We start from the raw sequence: 21,122 nt of genomic DNA, 5'->3' as shown, positions 1-21,122 counted from the left end.
GTCTACGATATGTTTATCCAGCTTCTTACTCTAGTAAAGGTCAGTGAGCTACATTAATTTACAAAGCACTCACTTATGGCCCGTCAAACACAAGAGCATCAGGTTATGAGTGTGACTCCACTGCACCTGTCAGTGACATCACTGCTCTCTTATTGGCTGTTAAAAACATTGACTGAGAGCTTCGGTTTTCTGTAAGCAGGCTGTTATGGCAGTTCTGCAGAGCTCAGTGAAGAAACCAACACTCTCCACAATGTCATTCTGTTTGTTGCTAGTTATAACCACATTCATTGGTAAGATTTCAATTCTTTACATTCATTTCCTTTCTTTTCACATTAAAAGTGCAGTAACATTGTTTTGAGACACTGGCATAACCTAGCTGGATCATGTCTTTTGTATCTGAAGCAGCTTTATCTCTGAATCTGATTTGAGGAACTTTGCAACATTGATTAAACTAAACAGTAACAATTGGCTTTTGTAGTTAATTTTGTAATCAACTTTGCATCACTTCCTGTAAAGTTCCTTCAAAACACTCTGCAATGCATAGTAATCTACATATGCAAATAAATGTGATTTTTAAACCACTAATTAAACATTCCTCTCAGGCACCAGCAGACAAGACAGCATTACTCCAACATCTCCTGCTGTCCATGCAAAAGAAAAGGAAGCAGCCAGAATTTCTTGTGAATACAAGTACACAGTGTCAATGAATAATCTGCAGTGGTATCGGCAATATTCCAATGCTAAGCCAGAATTCCTGGTTCTAATCATGGAGTCGGGACAAAATCAAACTGCGACACCACCTCACCCCCGACTGACCAGCTCAGTTGATAAAGAGAAAAAGCTGGTGAATCTGGAAATCTTCCCCGCCGATGTGAAGGATTCTGCTGTGTATTACTGTGCACTGCAGCCCACAGTGACAGGAAACACACGCGCACCATACAAAAACCTACTCATACATATAGAAACCATCTGATCAAAGACGCAAGCGAGCCTCAAGAGGGCAGAACTTTTCACTTACAGGTTCAAAAGCATGTGCACATGTTGACATGACATGGTTTCATTAACCACTTGATACTTTACAGAAACACACAGCAACATCTTAATTGATTTGAGAATAGTACACAACTTTCAGGATGAGATCAGTACTACTAATTCTCATAGCTACATCAGGTATTTACATAAATGTACATGCATTTTGAAATTTAAAGTTAAAAAGACAATAATATCTTATATAATACATTTGAACTTGTTTTCCAGTTGTTTTTGGTGATACCATTGGACCAGATGAGCCTTTATTTATCAGAAAAGTAGCTGACCGGGTGTCATTGAGTTGTTCATATAAAACAACAGATGAATATGTTGATCTTTACTGGTACAGACAGTATCCTAAAAGTGAACCACAGTTTTTACTGTGGAAAGGAGCCCGGGCCAGAGATAGCTATGCAAGTACAGCAGATCCTCATTTTGAATCTTCTACAAGCAGAACATCCACTGAGCTGATTATCAAAGCAGCGGCTCTAACAGATTCAGCTCTCTATTATTGCGCTCTTTGGAAAAGCACAATGATACAAAGTTTATGAGAAGCTGTACAAAAACTCTCATACTTCGAACTCAAAAACATCAAAGTATTAGCCAAACCAAAGTGTATTATCTGCCATAACCATTACTGTATGTGGGAACACCTGCAACTGATAGCGAAGCCAAAACCAAGTGTTTAATGAAGCACAAATCACGCATTCTGACATGCAGTATACGCACACACACTCATTAAGAAAAACTTCAATGTAAAATCATTTTAAAAAAATTCTACAGCTATGCATGTATGCATGGCTTAAGGCCTGTCCTAATTTCTTCCTCATGACTGTTTTGTTTTTAAAATTTTATTGTTTAAAATAGAATTATGAAAGGCACTAAATTTGCCTTTATGATTTATTTTATTGCAGTGAAAACTGAAAATTATAGTACATGTATACATACACAAAAACAATTACTGTAAAATACTGCAAGTGACTTACTTTGGTTGCCAGTAAGACTAAAATTTACAAGACACTAAATAATTTCAATTGTGCTGTATTTGTTCACATTAAAATTGTAACTGTAAATTCACACAATTACTTCAAGTTGTCCCAACAAAAATTAAGTTAACTTAAATGTTTTTACAAATTTAATTGAACTCAACATAAATTAAGTTGTCCCAAAAACTCAATAATTGTGTTGATTCAGCTCATTTTAAATTAGTTGGAACATGTATAGCAAAAACACATTTTACAGTATTTTTTACAGTGCATTTACGTAGTTTTCCCAATAGTACACACTTTTATAATGCTAGACTGTTTTAGCAGGTTTGGCATGCTGTCCCGGGAAAGAACCTTGAGTTCGGAGATAGATGAGCCCAAGATTCCCGCCTGGTCAATGAGCTTTAGGAGGGATACGAGATCAGGTAGTTCTCAAGAGCTCCCCTTATTTGTTTAGCCTATACCTTGTTTAATAAGACTGCTCTATGGAAATAGGCCGCCAACCGCACCAGTGTGTACGCGTTAAGTGCTTGTGACTGTTCCGATTATTTAATTCACTTGTGTCACATGTCTTTAGACTGTGGGAGGAAATTGGAGTACCCGGGAAAACCCACGCGAACACAGGGAGAACATGAAAACTTTGCACAGAAAGTGCCGACTGGCTCAGCTAGTACTTGATCCAATGACCTTCTTGCTGTGAGCCCCCGCGTCACCTGATCCCAGAACTGAGGAGGAGGGAGAAGGGATTGATTGGTGGTGGTGTGGGGGGGGGTCTTCCAAAAAAAGATAGGGAGTGAAGTTAAGCTGTAGTCACACTAGAGTTTGTGCAAGAGAAATTCTGTTGTATGGCGCTGCGAAAAGGGGTGGGATTAAACAGATGATTAGCCATTTAGGAAAAGTGAGCGATTGGTCCATGTTTTAAATTTCTGTTCAGAGAGGTAATGTTTTAATCCTCGATTCGTCTCAGGCAGTCAAGTGATGCGATTTCGGAGGTCAGAGTTCACCAAGCTTGAACTTTGCATTGCAGCGACCTGCAAAGCTTGACGCATGACCTTGCGTTTCCCGTCTGACGCATTCGCGTGCGTATGAATGGAAGTCTATGGAGAGAAAAGTCCAGTGTGACCACAGCTTAAGGTTGGATATTTATGCTATATTTGGAATAATCCAATTGGCTAGCTAATTATTAGCAATAGGGACCAGCTGCAGTCAATCATATCACATGCTCCTCTCGAAATTAGTTTGTGAAAACTTCATTTAAATTCATTCATTCAAAAATGTATTTATTTATTCATTCATTTGTTTTTTATTCTATAACTGCCACGGTCTAAAATGAACCAATCATTAAATTTTCTTTTCAACAGTAGTTCAATTTTGACATCATACTGTTTTGTGGCTAAATTTCAGCTTTGAATCTGTTGTGAGTTTCTAGGCCAGGGTTAAAATGAACTAAAATAAAACACTCACCTTACAGGTCTTGTTAAAATGTGTGTGTGTGTGTGGTGTTTGGGGTCAGTAGGAGGGTTGGTGTTTTAACAGCATCTAGGCCATCCTGAGGAAGCGGTTTTTAAAATATTAACTACAAGCTGAGCCGTCAGTCAGAACATTGGCCTCAACAATGCTGCTCTGTTTGCTTGGCTTTCTATCCACATTTGGAGGTAAGCAGACACATTTCTGATTATTTTTCAGAAATTCCTTTGTAACGCCAGACTTCATAGATTTGTCTTTATCATTTATTTATTAGACCTGTACAGTTAATCCTAGAGGTCAGGTTTACCAAAAAAAAAAGACCAAAACACCTCAGATCATCATAAATCTAAAAAAAGTCAATAAACTGTTTTTTAGGTGTCAGCTGTGGCGATGTCATCACTCCTGCCCAAACTGAGGTGTATGGAGAGAGTGGGAATAAAGTCACGCTGTCGTGCAACTACTCCACAGCACTTTCTTTATACTGGTATCGTCAATATCCAGGATCAAATCCACATTGCCTTCTTCTGATACTAACAAAAAGCGAAACATCTGAAAACATGCAGCCTGGAATGTCAGTGAGATTACATGAAGAGAAAGCCTCTATGGATCTGGAGATCTCCTCTGCCAAACTAACAGACTCGGCAGTTTACTACTGTGCGTTGAAGCCCACGGTGAGAGGAACCCAGCAGCGCCGTACAAAAACCTGAATCTGACTTCACAAGTGCATGGAAAATACATTAAGGATGTCCAAACACTGCAACATTTGGAATACCTTTATTTTACACTTACTGTAATTCTAAATTGACAGGGAGGGATTTATCTATACATTATTTAGTGGTTTTATAAGTGAATTGACAAATATTAAAATTCAATTTATATTCAATCAAAATAAAACATTTAACCTTCACAATACATGCTAAATCTGGATCTGATTTTTATCTTTGTTGGATCTGCTTGGACCAGATCATATTGACTCTGATCATGAGTGAATGTCAATGTTTTTTATAAGTACTATTTTAATAATACTATCGTTTAGAATCTTATTTGATTATATTATTATATAAAATTTGTGTAATCTAACAGCCATACAGAAATATCTGATATCAGAAAAATAATTACTGATAATCAGAATCAGTAATCTAATAGCCAGTCAGAATATTATTAAACTAGTTAGAATTACAGTATGAAACCCATGTATTCCTTTCTAAACAAAAAACTATAAGAGCTAAGTACAAAGATAAAAAGCAGTAGAAAAATGAATTAAAATTGTTTACATTACATTATTCAATTATTGATTAATTAACGGTTGATAACTTTTGTTCCATTTACTAGAAATTATTTAACCAGTTCTTTTAAATTTGTATGCAGATCTACTGGGTCAAAATGTAATCAAATGGATCGAGATGTTTCAAATGAAATAAGTCTTAAAATTAATATTTTACTGTTTACATCTCTTCTTGTCAACATGGGAAGTGATAAAACCATATATTTGATTTTTTTATCCATCAATACACAGACCACAAATTTGTAAACATGTTATGCATGAAAATATATATGGCCCCCAAAGGACAAAGATAGAAATCACCAATAAGTCAAGCTTCCATTTGTTATATGCAACAAATATATAAAACCGCTCTCAAAAGAGTTCAGCAAATGAGGTTTAAAAAAAGGTCAATTAAAACACCAAATACATACACTGATGACGTATACTACACAAGCATTATGCAATATTGACATTTTGTTCATAATTAAAAATAATCTCTATATGAAACATCTTGTATATAATTTAGCATCTTGCACTTTTATTCTAAGCAAAGTTGTGAAGTTATATTCATGCCAGCAGAAAGTAGTTTAAATCAACAATTAGGTGCATTTGTCTTTTGACATCGTCCTACTACAATAGGACTCAATAAAAAACCAGGTTAAAAAAATGAAATGAAATGAAAATGTTTGTCCTTCAGGTGAGGATTCCAATAAGGGTGTGTGATCTTACATAAAACTATGAACTTCTATATGTGTGTTACACTGACGTTATACACTGTGCCAATAGGATTATTTTAGTGCTTAATGTAAAACAGACAAACAACAAAATCTCAAATTTGTAGAGTTCTTTAATCATTATACTGCATTTGGATGTAGTGGATGCGATTGTAATGTAATGTCATGTCAAAGCCTGTTGATCAATTCCTTTAGCACACAAATGAAAACTGCACCATGTAGAATCATGAGCAATATCTTTTTTTCTCTTCCAGTACAGTAGGTACAGCAATGTTTCAAGAGGTGGAGCTCTCAGACTAGTTTGACATGACTTGAACTGAGCTTGTCTTCTGTTGTGAAAACCTCATCACTGTCAGTCTTTCTGACAGCATCAACCAACATGCATCTTTCTGTCATAGTCATTTTGTTTCTTCATATAGGTGAGTTCTGATTAATTATTTTCAAAATTAGTGACTTTAATTAAACAAAAGTTGCATTGTTTTGATTAATATGTTTTGAATAAAAATGCAAAAGACAGTATAACTACAGCAGCACGTATAATACTGAGGTTTTGGAAAAACATGTAATGCCCTACACTTAAATTATGAATGGATTCATGATTGAGAATGTGTCATATGAACAAAATGTTAGCCAAAATGAATGGTGATCATAAGGAAGTGGATATTTAGGAGAATAAAAATTTTCACTTAAACTATGAACGTGTCTACACTGCTGTGCTCTGTAGTATTATCTTTATGCATTTGTTATTGTTTTTCTAATAGTTTTTCTAAATTTGTTCATTTTTGTACGTATTTTGTATGCTACTGTATGTTTTATTAAGAAGAAACCAATAAAAAGATTGTGTGATCATGATCTGTAAAAATATTTTTCCATTTTATTTTGCTGGCTCTTGTAGTACCATCCGGGCAAACATGATAACATCCCATGACCCACAAAAACAAGCATTCGAAGGTGAAAATGTAAAACTTAGATGTAACTACAGTGGAGCACCGATAATCTTCACTGTACCGTCAATATCCCGAATCGACACCAATGTTCCTCCTCTACATCTACGAAAGCGGACTGAAGAGTGACAACATACCAGAGCGTTTAACACCAAAATCAACAAAACTAAGAAAGTTGTGGATCTGGAGATCTCCTCTGCTGCAGTATCAGACTCTGCTGTGTATTACTGTGCCCTGAAGCCCACAACAGGAAACACAACAGCTCTATACAAAAACCTGACACAGGGAAATGTGTTTAATGTGTGGAGCATGATGAATGCATCTTAGTGTAATAAAAAGAAATAATTTCCCGGAAAAACAACTCATTAATTTACAAAAAAAAAACATTCATATATTAAATACATGTACTAATTGTGTTGAATCAGACTCATTTTAAATGTACAAGGTAAAGTATAATGACGTTAAGGCTCATTGGTGTTCTCAGAGCAGTTCTTTGTGTCTAAAAATAAGTTTTCTAACACAGTTCTAGGTTAACTGATATCCATCTCTGTGTATTAGTACTTGAAACCTGCTATAGGTTACAGGTCATAATGAGGTTGTGGTTACACCTGCGGGTCTCTGAAACTGAAATAGACATGTACGTTGAAGCTAAATATGGATATCCACCTTATATAAAAAAAGAAAAAAACACTGAAGAAAATGGCTATAAACGCACTTTAAAAAATAAAATGAAAAAGCTTTATATTTCATTACCTTATACTAAATAATGTTATATTATGTTATTATTCATAGTTTCATGATTAAACTTTAATTTGGCAGTGTTGTTTTATATATATAAACTGAAATCTTTTAATCAAATTACACTTCCTGTAGCTCGCTGTAATAGCCCGCGGTGTTTTCTCTGTTGGAGATTACTTCCTAATGAACTACAACTCATAGAACTCCCTGCACTCATCAACTCCTACAGCAGCTGACAATAATCTGGACATTTACACGCAGACATTTACACTTCCGCTGATTACAAGAACTATATATACACATCACTTTCACTCACACGCTGCTGAGTCCCGTTTCTGTACTGAACCTATGAAGCATTTTACTGGTTTGTTGTCATGTATTTTTGATTCTTGCCTTGTTCCTCGTTTTGATTTGTTGCCGCCTAGTCTGACCTCATTTGCATTTTTACCTCATCTTTTGGATTACTCTTGTGATACTGTTTTCCTTGTTTATGACCACTGCCTGTACAACGTCACCTTTAGTAAACTGCATTTGGATCCGCAAGTCTTTTGTCTGCATCTGCTTTGTAACACACAATGTTGTGATTATTTATTTCACAAATTATTACTGTTAAATATCCCTTAAAAGAAAATTATTATTATTACTACTACTATGAACCCTTTTCACAAGCCTGTTATGATGTGTTTAACAGTCATTAGCGTCTTAAATCCTCAAAAGTTTTGAATATTTCATTTTTTTTAAACGCATGTACATTTATATGCATGTAGTATATCATCTTTGCTTCAAAAAATTGAATTACCACTTGTGTGAGATGTTTATAATGCAGCGTCTATGGGCAGGACAGTAAATGTAACACTATTCTCCCCTCTGGCTGCCGTCTTCAGTCTCACACTATTTTTTTTTTTCTTTTTATGAAAGTCTTAACACCATCATGGAGTTTTTCTTTTATTAATTGAGCAAGCAAGATTGAAAAAATTATTTGTTGTATTTTTACATTCGTTTTATTTGATCTTCAGCCCTCAGAGGTTGAGATGTGTACAGTAGGTGGAGCTTAGAAAGAGACACTTTCAATTCTCTATCACAGCTTCATTTTTTTGTTTACAGTGCAGTCATTATGTTCCTGTGCTCTCTGCTTCTGCTGACAATGTGTGTAAGAATCCAGTTCAATAATCCAATTTCTGTCATTCATACACGATATAGATATCAGGGTTTCTGTAGGTTTTATCAATTCAAATTAGAGATAAAAATTAAGGTTTGTTAAAAGATCTATTGAGAAGGATTGACGATTGGATTTACATGACCTTGGAAAAAAGATCTGTTTAAAATTATTAAAGACAGATACAACACAATATTTTAGTGAATTATGACTTACATTTCAAAAACTAATTTTTAAAAAAAAAAAAACCTACAGACACCCTGAGATATATATTTTACATTGCATACATATCAATCCAAATGCAAAGGTTATGCAGTTTGTGTAATTCACCAGCATTTTTCTATTCACTTTCTTTGTAATCACATCTTCTCATTTTGCAGATGAGTGCTTGTGCAAACTATTACACCACTGCAGGGCACGACACAAGTTACTGAGGGAAAGACAGTCACTCTGTCATGTAAATATGAGTCAGTGTCCAGAGTTTGCTTTGGTATCGACAGTATCTTGGATCAGGACTGGAATTTCTGCTCCTTGTCGTCGAGTCACCAACAAGACTGTAATACATGCAAAACCTAGAGTTCCTAGAGTGGATGGAGAAATGAGTATGACTGATAAACGTGTGAATCTGGAGATCTCATCTGCTGAAGTGACTGACTCTGCTCTGTAATACTGTGCTCTGGTGCCACACTGACCGAAAACATGCCAACGTATAAAACATATGCTGCTGGAATTAAATCAGAAATCATAAATCAAATTTGTTAGATAAATACATTTGATTAATTTCCATATATTCTATTTATATATATATTTTATATACGTTTAGTTTTAAAGGAACCCAAAGTTAATGATAAACAAGTGTGCTTTAATCACATGCTCAATTGTAGTTTCAAACATTTGAATGGTTGGAATCTACCAGTTGCAGGAATATTGTGCTGACAATAATTAGATTATATGATCAATATGATTCTACCAAACACACTGTTTAGACCAATGATTAAAGACAATGCTTCATTTGTTTGTATGCCTGTATATAAACTGGACTCAAAGGACTGCCCTTTGAGCAACCATAATGGAACCTCTTGTGTTTCTCTGTATTGTTCCCTTGCTGCAAGAACATTAAATATTTTAAAATGAATCTTCCAGAGTCTTTATGAATTTTTTATTTACATTAGATTCAACTTTATTGTCATTACACATGTACACGTACAAGGCAACGAAATGCAGTTTAGGTCTAACCAGCAGTGCAATAGCAGCAAGGGCAAGATACAGGTATAAGTTATAAAGTGCAGTTATAGAAAAACTATGGTGATATTTACAAATGGATGTACTATGAACATTATATCCAGGTTGTATTAGCTATGAACAGATTTACAATAAATGAATATATGTACAGGTTGCTATTAGTAACCAGAAGTGTGCAGATAGATAAACAATTACAAATGTATATGTACAGTGGATGTGTACATAATTAGAAATGTCCATGTGCAGTGGGTATGTACAGTTCAAATAAGTGAATCAGTGCAATGTAGTGCAATTTTTAAATGCGCAAATGTTAAATAGTGCAATGATTGTGAGGAGTATAAGTTAGAGGAGTGTGGGGGGTGTATTGGGGAAGGGGCAAAGGAGTTTGTGAGGGGCAGAGTTCAAAAAGGAGACAGCTCTGGGGAAAAAGCTGTTCCACAGTCTGCTGGTTTTTGTCCAGAGGAGCCTGAAGCATCTGCTGGAAGGAAGGAGAGAAAACAGTCTGTGAGCAGGGTGAGAGGTGTCCCACCCGCTGCAATGCCTCACGCTCAGCAACAGAGCAGCTTTCATACCAGACTGTGACACAGTTGGTCAGGATGCTTTCTATTGTGCATCGGTAGAAGTTCACCAAGCAGCTGATAAAAGCTGGTTCTTCTTAAGTTGCCTCAAGAAGAATAGGCACTGGTGAGCCTTCTTGACCAGGCTGGAGGTGTTGGTGGTCCAGGAAAGGTCCTTTGAGATGTGGGTCCCCAGGAACTTGAAGTATGAGACAGGCTCACCGGCCATCCCATTAATGTGGATGGGATCATGTGAGCCTGTTCGTCCCTTCCTGAAGTCCACAATGAGCTCCTTGGTCTTGCTGGTGTTAAGGAGCAGATTATTGTCGGTGCACCAAGTGGCCAGATGCTGTATCTCCTCCCTGTAGGCAGTCTCATCATTGTTGCTGATTAGACCAATCACTGTGGAGTCATCTGCAAATTTGATGATGGTGTTGGATCTGTTCACAGGCCTACAGTCGATGTAAAAAGGGAGTAGAGGAAGGAGCTCAGCACAGCCCAGTGGTACACCAGTGTTGAGTGTGACGGTGGTGGAGCAGATGTGGCTTGATCTAACATTCTGAGGTCTGTTAGTCAGAAAGTCCATAACCCAGTTGCAGAGAGAAGTGTCGATATCCAGGTCCTGCCTTTTTGACCATATGCCTGTTTATTGACCACATCTTGTACACATCTGTTTGCTCTTGATTGTGACCGTTGCTTGCCTGACCATTCTTCTGAATAAATCCTGCATTTGGATCCACACTCCGTTGTTAGCATCCCTTCACATTACACCTGTCATTTATTTATTTATTCTGGCCAATTTGATTTACTATATAACCCTCAGGTGAAAGACTGAAAGTAAAATAAAATATAATGTACTAATAATATGAAAATGACCAATGCCAATGGCTTATTACTTGCATGGAGAAAAGATTAAATTCTGATTTAATCATTAAATACTCACAAAAACTAAATATAATCTGTACAAAATATTAGACCTGAGCCTAATATGTACAAAAAAAAAACAAATAACAAAATAATTATGCTCAAGCACTGGCACAAAACCACTGTTTAGTTGGGTTAAGTCATTTTGGACAATAAGAGACCTACTGCACTTTAATGAGTCAATATTTATTGGAGCAGCAAAAATGCTTATTTACATAAAGCAAAAGGACTACCTTTATTAGTTAAATTAATATTCATTCTGCTAAATGAATATGTTTGATTACAGTATATGACAAATATAAGTTATTGTTGTAAAGAGAAGTACTGAAAATCAAAAATCCCTTTGAAAATTGTGACAGTGAATTCTTTTAACTTAAATTGTGCCTCTTTAATGTTAGACAGTTGAATGTTAAATGGATCCAATCTAGGGATAAGGCAAAAATGCAATCTTGATAATTATTTTCCATATTCAAGATAATGATATATATTTCAATATATGTTGCTAATGCCTTCAGATTTAAAAGAGTACCCCAAAAATGACTGAAGCCAGAAAAACTAGAGGGTCCATTAAATGGCATAACATATTTTCAGCCAATACATAGTCTGTGGCCGAAAATTCAGCACATCTCTAATTTCAACACACTTTTAGATTCCCATTGTTGCACATTTCTGCTGTGTGATTGGCTCTTAGATCAATATAGAGTAAAAACAAAAAAGTCCAGAGCTTATTGTTATTGACAATCCAATCAATGTTCAGTAAAACTAATTTCGCTATCAGAATAAAAAACTGTTATGAAAATCATCATCAGCCAAAAAAATATATATATAAAAATAATAATAATAATAATAATAAAAATGTAAAAAAAGTGCATCACTAATTAATTGCAATGTGATGCAACATGTGGTACTGACTGGACATAACTTTATTGTTCCTTACAAGCATCAAAATGGGAAAGTTCAAACATTCACTGGATCTGACAATTTGGCAAAAATATATGTTTATCCGAGGTCAACATAAATTTCTTAACTTATGTGATGCAATTTGCTTAATCCAGTAGGGGGGCCCTCTTTACCCAAAAATGCCTATATCCTCTGATGAACTGCTTGAGTTTATAAGAGGAGATAACACAGAGTGGGGTTTCAGTTGTCATTTATTCGTTGTCAGGAATGCTATTCCAATTTCCCTGTGGCTTTTATTATCTTTTTATACAGGTAGGATAAATGCAATTAAGTAAATTAACTATTACATCAACAATCAACTCTTAGAACTTTAGTTGCATTAGTTTAGCTTTGGTAGTATCTGTTGATCTCCTCCATTCATTATTCTCATTTTCTTTCTCTTTTCCTCTTAGGTGATGTCTCTGGTGAGGGAATCACTCCAGTCTTCCTATACAAAACAGTCTCAGAAGAGAAAACATCCAGCCTGTCCTGCATTTATAATGGCTCAGCAGCTACAGATGCTCTCCACTGGTATCGCCAGTACCCAAAATCCAGACCAGACTTCCTGTTTCTAGTTAACGAAGCTGCATTTAAACAACCTGCTAATCCTCCCATTCCTGGAATATCTGCTAGATTAAATGAGGAGAAAAATTGTGTGTATCTGGACATCATCAACACTGCTGTATCAGACTCTGCTGTGTATTACTGTGCCCTGCAGCCCACAGTGACAGGAAACACACAAACACTGTACAAAAAAAAAAAAAAAGATTTTTACTGGATGTACTCCATGGTTATGATTATGAAATACTTGTTAATTTATGTTTTTCCACTGATCAATTTCATTGGTAAAATTTAGAAGAGATCCTTCTGCCCCCAAAAGTTAATGATAATAATTTATATTATTGCAACAATACAATTACCGTACTACAAAAACTGTGAAGGTTGAGTTTAGGGTTAGAGAAGGCGTAGGCATTAATACAATACAATTACTAGGTAATTTAATAAATAATATGTATAATACTGGACTGTAAAAAATTGCTGTAAAATTTACAGTATTATATTGTCAGTTTTTGTTGCCAGTAATACTGTATAATTTCCAAGTGCACTGTAAATTAATACTTACAATTGTTCTGCAAAAACCACAGCATAATTGAAATTGTTAATTTACAGTGCACTTGGAAATTTTACAATATTACTGGCAACCAAATCGGACAGTATAATACAGTAAATTTTACAGCATTGTTTTACAGTGTGGGTATACTTACTACATTCTGTGAGGATTGGACTTAGGGTTGGGGTAGGGTAATTAAAGGGTAATTTAACATCTAATATAAATAGTTCTTGTTTACGTCTGACTGCAGCTTTGTCCCTTCTACAATCAATTTCACTCAGCATTTGAGATCCAAGATTTTGGGTTTAAGGTCTGCTTATTGTCTGCTTAAAATATTAAAACATAAACCCAGTCTTCACCAGGTTTCAAGTATTTCAACATGACCAGCAGTACAGTGCACAAGACACATTTTAGTTTAAAATTTGTCAGAAAAATCATGCAGTTATGATATATAATGATAAAATATTTGATCATCCTTTACTCATTTCAGAGATTGTCCTGTAGCATAATAAGAAATATATATTACTCCGTATTACTGCAGCTTTTATTTTTTACTTTTTTATTTAAACCCGGAGGAACTAATATGTTGGGTTGTCATGTATCATAAACAGCTTCTCATGTGCAAATTGTTATTGTATATTAAACTGAATCAGAAGTGTATTTTCAGTTTATCAAAGTCCTCATATGTTGTGAATTCTACATTTTAAGGCATACAGTAAATGTTAAAATAGACATTAAGTATAATGCCACAAATACAACTTGACATGCTGTACTATAGGGTTGGGTATCGGTACTTTTGTAACCGGTATCAAATCAGCATATGAATTTCGGTGCCTAATTTCAGTGCCACTGGTGCTAAATATTTATTTCTAAACAACTTTGAGGAATACGGAGAGGTGATGTCAGGCGTTTGTTCTTGTCGCTTAGGGAACGGACGGACGCACGCAACGCACGCAGTACAGCACATTCGGTGAGCGAGAGCGACACACTTCAGATCAACACACATGATCGCGTTCATCAGATTTGCTTAAACTAAGCGTTCTAAAGCATATTTTACAAGCAATGATCCTGACACGGCGACATGAAGCAGATGCTTTACAAAACTTGCGTGTAATGGGGGAAACACGTCAAACTTAATAACACATTTGAGGGCTCAAAGGCAGAGGAATGCACTGTCTCTGACATCATCTGGCACTTTCAATATACGTACATGGACACCTATGCTCCGATTTTAATATGATTAAGACAATACTCTGATTAAGAGTCTAGACTACCATGTAAACAGTGATTTTTGATAACCTTAAAAGGACCACAGACACCTGCGTCGCGAAATGCGGAGGTTTTTTCTTTCCATTTATTGTGCCATATCAAATTCCATTAAAAGAGCACTCTTCCACCAGTCCCCGTGTCAACAAGCTTGAATTTGAATTTACAAACAGTCGGCAAGTACCAAAGAACAGATGTAACACATTGATCAAATGTAGTTTTCAGTCACGCTCATGTAAGTCATATTCAACTCGTTTACTTTTGTTTTCATTCATGTTTGATTTCAGTCTTCAACACATGATTTATTTACAACATGTTTTTAAACATAATAGCTGAACTGACTCATTTCTAATATCTACTTTTTTATCTTCCCCATGATGACAGTCAGTGCATAACATTTTACTGGTTATTTTGCAAGACAGTTGTATTCAGACAAAGTCCCTCTAACTATTTTATAGTCTTTTATTCAGATTAAAGTGTAATTTAAAGACTTAATCAGTTAACTATGAAAGTCGAAATTAGTCTAATTATTTTGTAACTGATTTGTTGTGTATATCAAAAAATATACAGTAAATATTTCTCAAGGAGGCTATTAATACTGACCTTAATTTTTTTTTATTAAAAACTGCTTTTATTCAAGAAATAAACAATAAGAAATACGACTTATGAATATTCTGACTCCAGAATAATTATTTTTTAGGAAACACTCTGAAAATGTTTAGAAACATTACTTTAAATCAATGGGAGGGCAAAATAAATTGACTTCAACTGTAGGCCTATTATCTGTTAAAGTTTACAGGTGCAACAATGTGCCTTGATGTACTTGAATGTTAGAAATGTGTTATCTTACACCAGAACAAAGTTACTTGTCAAATAAACGAACAAGGAAGATTATTTTGAGTTTAAGTTATTTAATTATCTTGTTTATGAAGATGAAAAAAAAATGACTTCGAATAATTTAAGTATTTGTGATATATGGTAAAATGTGCCCTCAAAAAGTACAAGTGGCCCCTGAACTGAAAAGGAGTTCAGTATTTTGATGACAGCCTTTTCACAGGTTAGTAGTAAGCTAATTTAATTTCATAATGCAAGTCTTCAATTCATGCTAACCAACAAATGATCAAAGGAAATATATTAATGTAATTCAAATATATAAAATATGAATTGATGTTTACGTTAAACTTAAATTATATTGTTCCATTAAAATGATTTTTTTTAAGATTTTGTCAAATAAAAGATTTTTCTAGAGTCATCCACCATAATATTTGTGGCTCAAAAGTATCGGTTCAGGCACCGTTTGGTCACCGGTATCGTTTTAAAAGTATCGATTTAGAACCGCTATTGAAATAAACCCAAACGATACCCAAGCCTACTGTACTGACTATACCACCGGTTGAAAAATAATAATGTGGCATGGCCTGTATTTTGAAGCTGCAGTATCGTAAAAATACTGCACCAATAAGTTTATATTACATTTCTTTTGCATATTCATACACATTATTAATTAAAATAACTAAGTAATAAGTACTATTTTAGACAAGGACTTTAATAACTGCATCCATTTTTACCACTGAAAGTGTATATACATTTCATGTTTTCATCATCACAATATATATGGGAGGAGCATAAGCATGTTGTGTTGCCATTCATCTGCTATTAGATTTCAGTTTGCTCCTCAGTGATGTAAAAATGAGTTCTCCTGTTTGCCTACTTGTTTTGTTGATCTTAATAGGTGAGTACATTTTTTAAATAATTTAATAATTTCACATTTTAATTTACCATATAGAATTATGGTTTTATATGAATACACTGTAAAACAAAGTGATAATTCATGATGGTTAAAAAAAAGGCTGAAATTGCTGTGTCTTTTTCATAATATATTCACAGATCAATCATTTGGCCAGTCAATAACAGCACATCAAACCACAAAACAGGCTGCTGAGAGCGAAACGGTTATTCTGTCCTGCAAATATGATACTCAAGCAAACAGTTTACACTGGTATCGACAATATCCAGGATCTAGACCAGAATATCTGCTGCTTGTGCTCGAGTCAAACACTGTGATTCATGCTGAGCCTCCTTTCCCAAGACTGAACGCCAGTGTGAATAAAGTGGAGAAGCAGGTGAATCTGACCATCTCTTCTGCTGCAGTCACAGATTCAGCTCTGTATTACTGTGCTCTGGAGCCCACAGTGACAGAAAGAGCAACTACACCGTACTAAAACCTCATGGAGAAGATCAGAGCGTGTGAAAGATTCAGTGACTCTGAATGTGTTGATTGGGAGTTTTGGGTGGAGCTTTGCAGGATCTGACAGAAATGCACATCTGTCTGCAGTTTCATTTGCTGTTTGTTGTGCAAAGATGATGCTTCACTGCTGTCTGCTGGTGTTGTCTGTAACACAATGTAAGTCATATACTCTACTAAACTGATTTATTTAAAGCTGAAATACTTAATATATTAACAATTCAAGTTAGCATTTATTTACAATCTTGTATTGATTGCTTTTCACATCTGTTCACTTCCTCCTAAAGAAAGCTTTCTGTTTTCTGCAGATACACTGGCACAGTCAATAAGACCACTGCAGAGCGATGTTCATATCACTGAGAGGACTCCAGTCAGGCTCTCATGCAAATATGATGGCAGTGTATACAGTCTGCATTGGTATCGACAGCATCCAGGAGCAAAACCTGAATTTGTGCTTCTGGTAATGGAATCAGCCACAAAATCTGTAACATATGCAGATCCTAAAATTCCTGGAATGGATGGAGAAATGAGCATGAGTGAACAGCAAGTGGATCTGGAGATCTCCTCTGCAGCAGTATCTGACTCTGCTGTGTATTACTGTGCCCTGGAGCCCACAGTGACAGGAAACACACAAACACTGTACAAAAACTGTCTGTTCATTACTGTCTCATGCTTTCTATTTGCAGACTCAACAAGAGACTGAAACTACCACAAACATAAAAAAATAAAAATAAAAAATAAAAAAAAGGATTCTTGTTAAAATAATTTCTTTCACCACATTTAATCAACCCTTTCTGGCTTATTTTAAATGGCCCAGTTGTGTAACAAATGACATTAAATGGTATTGATAAATAATATGATTGCATAAACACTGCATATCCATAATGCATATATCTATGTCTCACACAAGATATGTCATTTCTAAATATTTCATGTAAACTAACCCTTTGTTTATTATATTATATAAAGTATTTTTAAATAAATATAATTTGAAAACATTTTAAATTATATTAAAAAAATCATTTTAGGTTTCAATTGCAATAAAAGAAGACAAAACTGGTTCAGGTGGTCAAGTGAAGAAACTAAACCTTACAGAAACTGACTGGCTACTAGGGATGCTCATTTCGGTTAATTTTGCTAACCGACAACCGCTGCTCATTAATCGGTTATTAACGGTTAACTGGTCAGATTACTATTAATTTTATATTAAACAAATTGACATGTCTATTTTGTGTCTGACACATTAAATATTGCATTTTAAAATACTGATTTATTTTTATATGCTAGCATATTAATAATAGAACAATACAACAGAGCATTTTCACGCACCTGCAGTGTTTAGCACAGAAGAGCAGAATAAACTAAATAAAATGAATAAAATAAAATAAATAGGACTGCCCTAAATTATTTTCCACTTAAATAATTAATTTATATTACAAATCGAAAACACTGACTGATTATTTTTAATAACCGGCATAGTCTGTTTTTTTCCAATCATATTTTTGTCTTCCGTCAAATAAAAATAGCAGACTTCCTCAAATCGCTCGCTCCATGGAAAATATGCATTTATTTAATGCCCCGCTGTTATTATTATAATCACAAAACCTTTTTACATTTTTAATAGAAATCATTATTTTAAAGATTATGTCTTGGTTTCCTCTCTCTCCCTCGCGGTTCAAGTGCGCGCTGCGTGATGAAAAGACAACAACGCGCGCATATGTTGACTTTTTGTAAACAGTTTTGTTGTTTAAATATGATATTGCATTAATGTGCATACATGCTTTATAAGCTGTAAATAAAAGGTAAAGCCTATTTGTTGCGTTTATGACGCAGATCCAGGTCAACATCAGCGCTGGTTTGGTATCAACACGTCTGTTTCAAACAGCAATATTCTTCTTCCATTTTGCTTCTTTGGCAAATGTGTCTGTAGCCACGGGTTATAAGTTATCGTCCCGCTAGTTAAGCATGTCTTGCAGTTGAACAAGTGGCCAACACAACAAGCTTTTTTCATTCCAAAAACGCGAGGCGCACCTCACTGCCTTTATGTTGACAAGGAAAAAAAGGAGAAGAAGCGCGGTCCTCTTATGAAACGACTGAATCAGCTGGGTATCGATTGTGCATAAGTGTTGCTGTCTGTGTTGTTACAGTTGTAATATTTAATACTATTGTGATATTCAAGATTTGTAAATTCATACAGCTCTGGATAACTTAAAACAGCGATTAGACCTTCAGAGCGGTGTTAATGCGTGCTGGAGTAAAGCGAAACAGCTATAAACTCCAGCAAGATAGAGTGATTATATGCAGACTCATACTTTATCTATAAATAAAGTATAACTATAGAAACTGTGTTCATCTTAACTAAACGCTTCGTTGTCTTTGCTGGCCTCACGCATCGCGCACCTGTCAGTCAGTCAGTCAGCACGTAACCCCAAAGAATTAAACAGATAGCGCACAGCACTATACGGTTACAGAAAAGTTTGCGCTGTAATAATTCACTTACCTTTTAATACGTTTTGGTGCGATTATAATCCGCTATTAAAAACAACAACAATAACTGAATGTTTTGAATGGGTAATGTAGCCGTGGCGAGATGCATTTTGGTCCCTGCCATGGAAGAATGAATGTAGCGGAAACCATGCTCTTCTCTGTAGTTGTCTTGACAACACAAACTGCTGCTCTGGGATGAGCCTCGTGCAAAAGATGCCCCTCTTAACGCAAAGGCGCATTCAATCGGCCCCTTATGCAGCCAAACTAAAAATATACAAAATAATAATTTTAATCGTTTAACTGATAGCATTAATCGGTTACAAACGCACCCTTTCGGTTAACGGTTAATCGATTATTTTCAGCATCCCTACTGGCTACATTGAAAAACCACAAACATAAGATAAATCACTTCAGATAATTCAAGGAGACCAACAAAACATGCTATTATGCATTATTAGTGTTCTTATGTTAATTCATTACTGCAGCTACATGGTGGCATTCTGTCCAGTACTACACTTTACAACACACAGAGGCATTGTCAGATGAACAGTGCTGTTTAGGCTCAACAATATCTTAAATTAAATAAATAGCAACATATCGAAGTCAAATTACTTGTCATTCAACAGCTACTACCTTTAAAAAATTACGAAAAATAAAATAGTAATCAGTAGTGTGATAGCACAACTTGTCCAGCAGAAGGCGGTGTTTTTTCACATGTACTGTACGCTCGGAATTTCCAGGCAGATTGCTGCAACACAGTACAGTTTCTGATACGGTTTTCTAAAGCTGTGGCCTCTGTTAACACTCCATTACCAGGTGCCACATAAAAGTATAAAGTACAATATGGTTATAATGCAGGTTGTGTGCATGTCCAGCACAGTGCTCAGGACTTAGACATAAACATACCACAGTATTCTTACAGATTTGATCACAATCTCCAACAAGTGGACTTTAATTTCATAATAATTGAACACTGTTATCCATTTAAACAGATCATCATAATCATATGGAAATGCATATGTATAGCGCCTTATTCTCATGCTGAAATGTATGAATTTATAAAATAATAATAGAAGACAAGAGCAAGGTAATTTCTGACAATGTTTCCAATAAAATATTACTATTTCTAAAAATCAACAGACTGCCATAATCCTTTGGGTGGAGCTTTTGCGAGAGCAAGTACAACAGAAAGCAGCACAGCAGCTCCCCAAATCTCTATTTGTAGCTGATCTCATCAGTCATCATGGTCTTATTTTACATCTTCATTTTGACACTTCTTACAGGTATCTACATTTGATTTTATATTTGTTCATACATCTTTTTTTGTTATAAGATAACACCACTAAAACTGTATTAAATGAACATGAAAGATGCTTTTATAATACGTTTCTGTTTTTGTTTTTACAGAAGGCATTTTTGCTAATTCAGTAACTCCTTGGTCTACTAAACAGCAGGTTTTGGAAGGAGAAAAGGTGACTCTTTCATGTAACTACAGTGGAAGTAATATTCAAAGTTTGCAGTGGTACAGACAGTATTCCAGCAGCACAGCTCCTGAATATCTCCTGCAAACCTTTGAAAATGCAGAACCAGCGCAACAGGGCCGTCATCTAGCTACAGCACAAAAGGACAAAAAACAACTGGATCTGGAGATCTCCAAAGCTGAAATGACAGACTCTGTGATATATTACTGTGCACTGGTGCCCACAGTGACAGGAAACACTTCTAATCTGTACAAAAACCTGGCATCAGTGTCTCACATCTGACTATTTTTCTTGTTTTCACTTCACTTAATGACTATTGTCAATACTTAATTCCTATTCATAGCAATTAACATACGTATACATACATATATACATACAAACAAAGACATAAGAGTGACATCAGAGCAATTCCAGTGTTATGTAGGGGTGTGACTATAACCGCATCACCGCCTTACCGTCATCACCGCCATCACCGCCCTTTTTAGTTTAGTATTTATTTTTGCTTGTGAATCTTTCAGGATTGTAAAGAAAAACAGAATAAACTAAATAAAA

General features: G+C 35.3%; 5 gene segments (V, D, J or C); all 5 read left to right on the top strand.

Annotated features, from left to right (window-relative positions):
- Positions 1–212: 212 nt before the first annotated feature.
- Positions 213–2,715, top strand: LOC130237779 (T cell receptor alpha variable 17-like). The segment is given in 3 exon segments: positions 213–290; positions 603–913; positions 2,593–2,715. Coding segments are annotated over 3 exon segments (474 nt in total).
- An 887-nt stretch (positions 2,716–3,602) lies between these two features.
- On the top strand, positions 3,603–5,847 carry LOC130236577 (T cell receptor alpha variable 9-1-like). The segment is given in 3 exon segments: positions 3,603–3,670; positions 3,858–4,153; positions 5,740–5,847. Coding segments are annotated over 3 exon segments (339 nt in total).
- Positions 5,848–12,120: 6,273 nt separating this feature from the next.
- LOC130237772 (T cell receptor beta variable 7-7-like) lies at positions 12,121–14,099 on the top strand. The segment is given in 3 exon segments: positions 12,121–12,253; positions 12,394–12,689; positions 14,019–14,099. Coding segments are annotated over 3 exon segments (510 nt in total).
- Positions 14,100–16,046: 1,947 nt separating this feature from the next.
- LOC130237764 (T cell receptor alpha variable 38-1-like) lies at positions 16,047–16,579 on the top strand. The segment is given in 2 exon segments: positions 16,047–16,089; positions 16,245–16,579. Coding segments are annotated over 2 exon segments (378 nt in total).
- Positions 16,580–20,332: 3,753 nt separating this feature from the next.
- Positions 20,333–20,852, top strand: LOC130237754 (T cell receptor alpha variable 10-like). The segment is given in 2 exon segments: positions 20,333–20,372; positions 20,497–20,852. Coding segments are annotated over 2 exon segments (396 nt in total).
- The last annotated feature ends 270 nt before the right edge of the window (positions 20,853–21,122 follow it).

The sequence above is a fragment of the Danio aesculapii genome, chromosome 2 (genome assembly GCF_903798145.1).
Source record: "Danio aesculapii chromosome 2, fDanAes4.1, whole genome shotgun sequence".
Lineage (NCBI taxonomy): Eukaryota > Metazoa > Chordata > Actinopteri > Cypriniformes > Danionidae > Danio > Danio aesculapii.
This window is presented reverse-complemented; position numbering and strand designations above follow the sequence as displayed.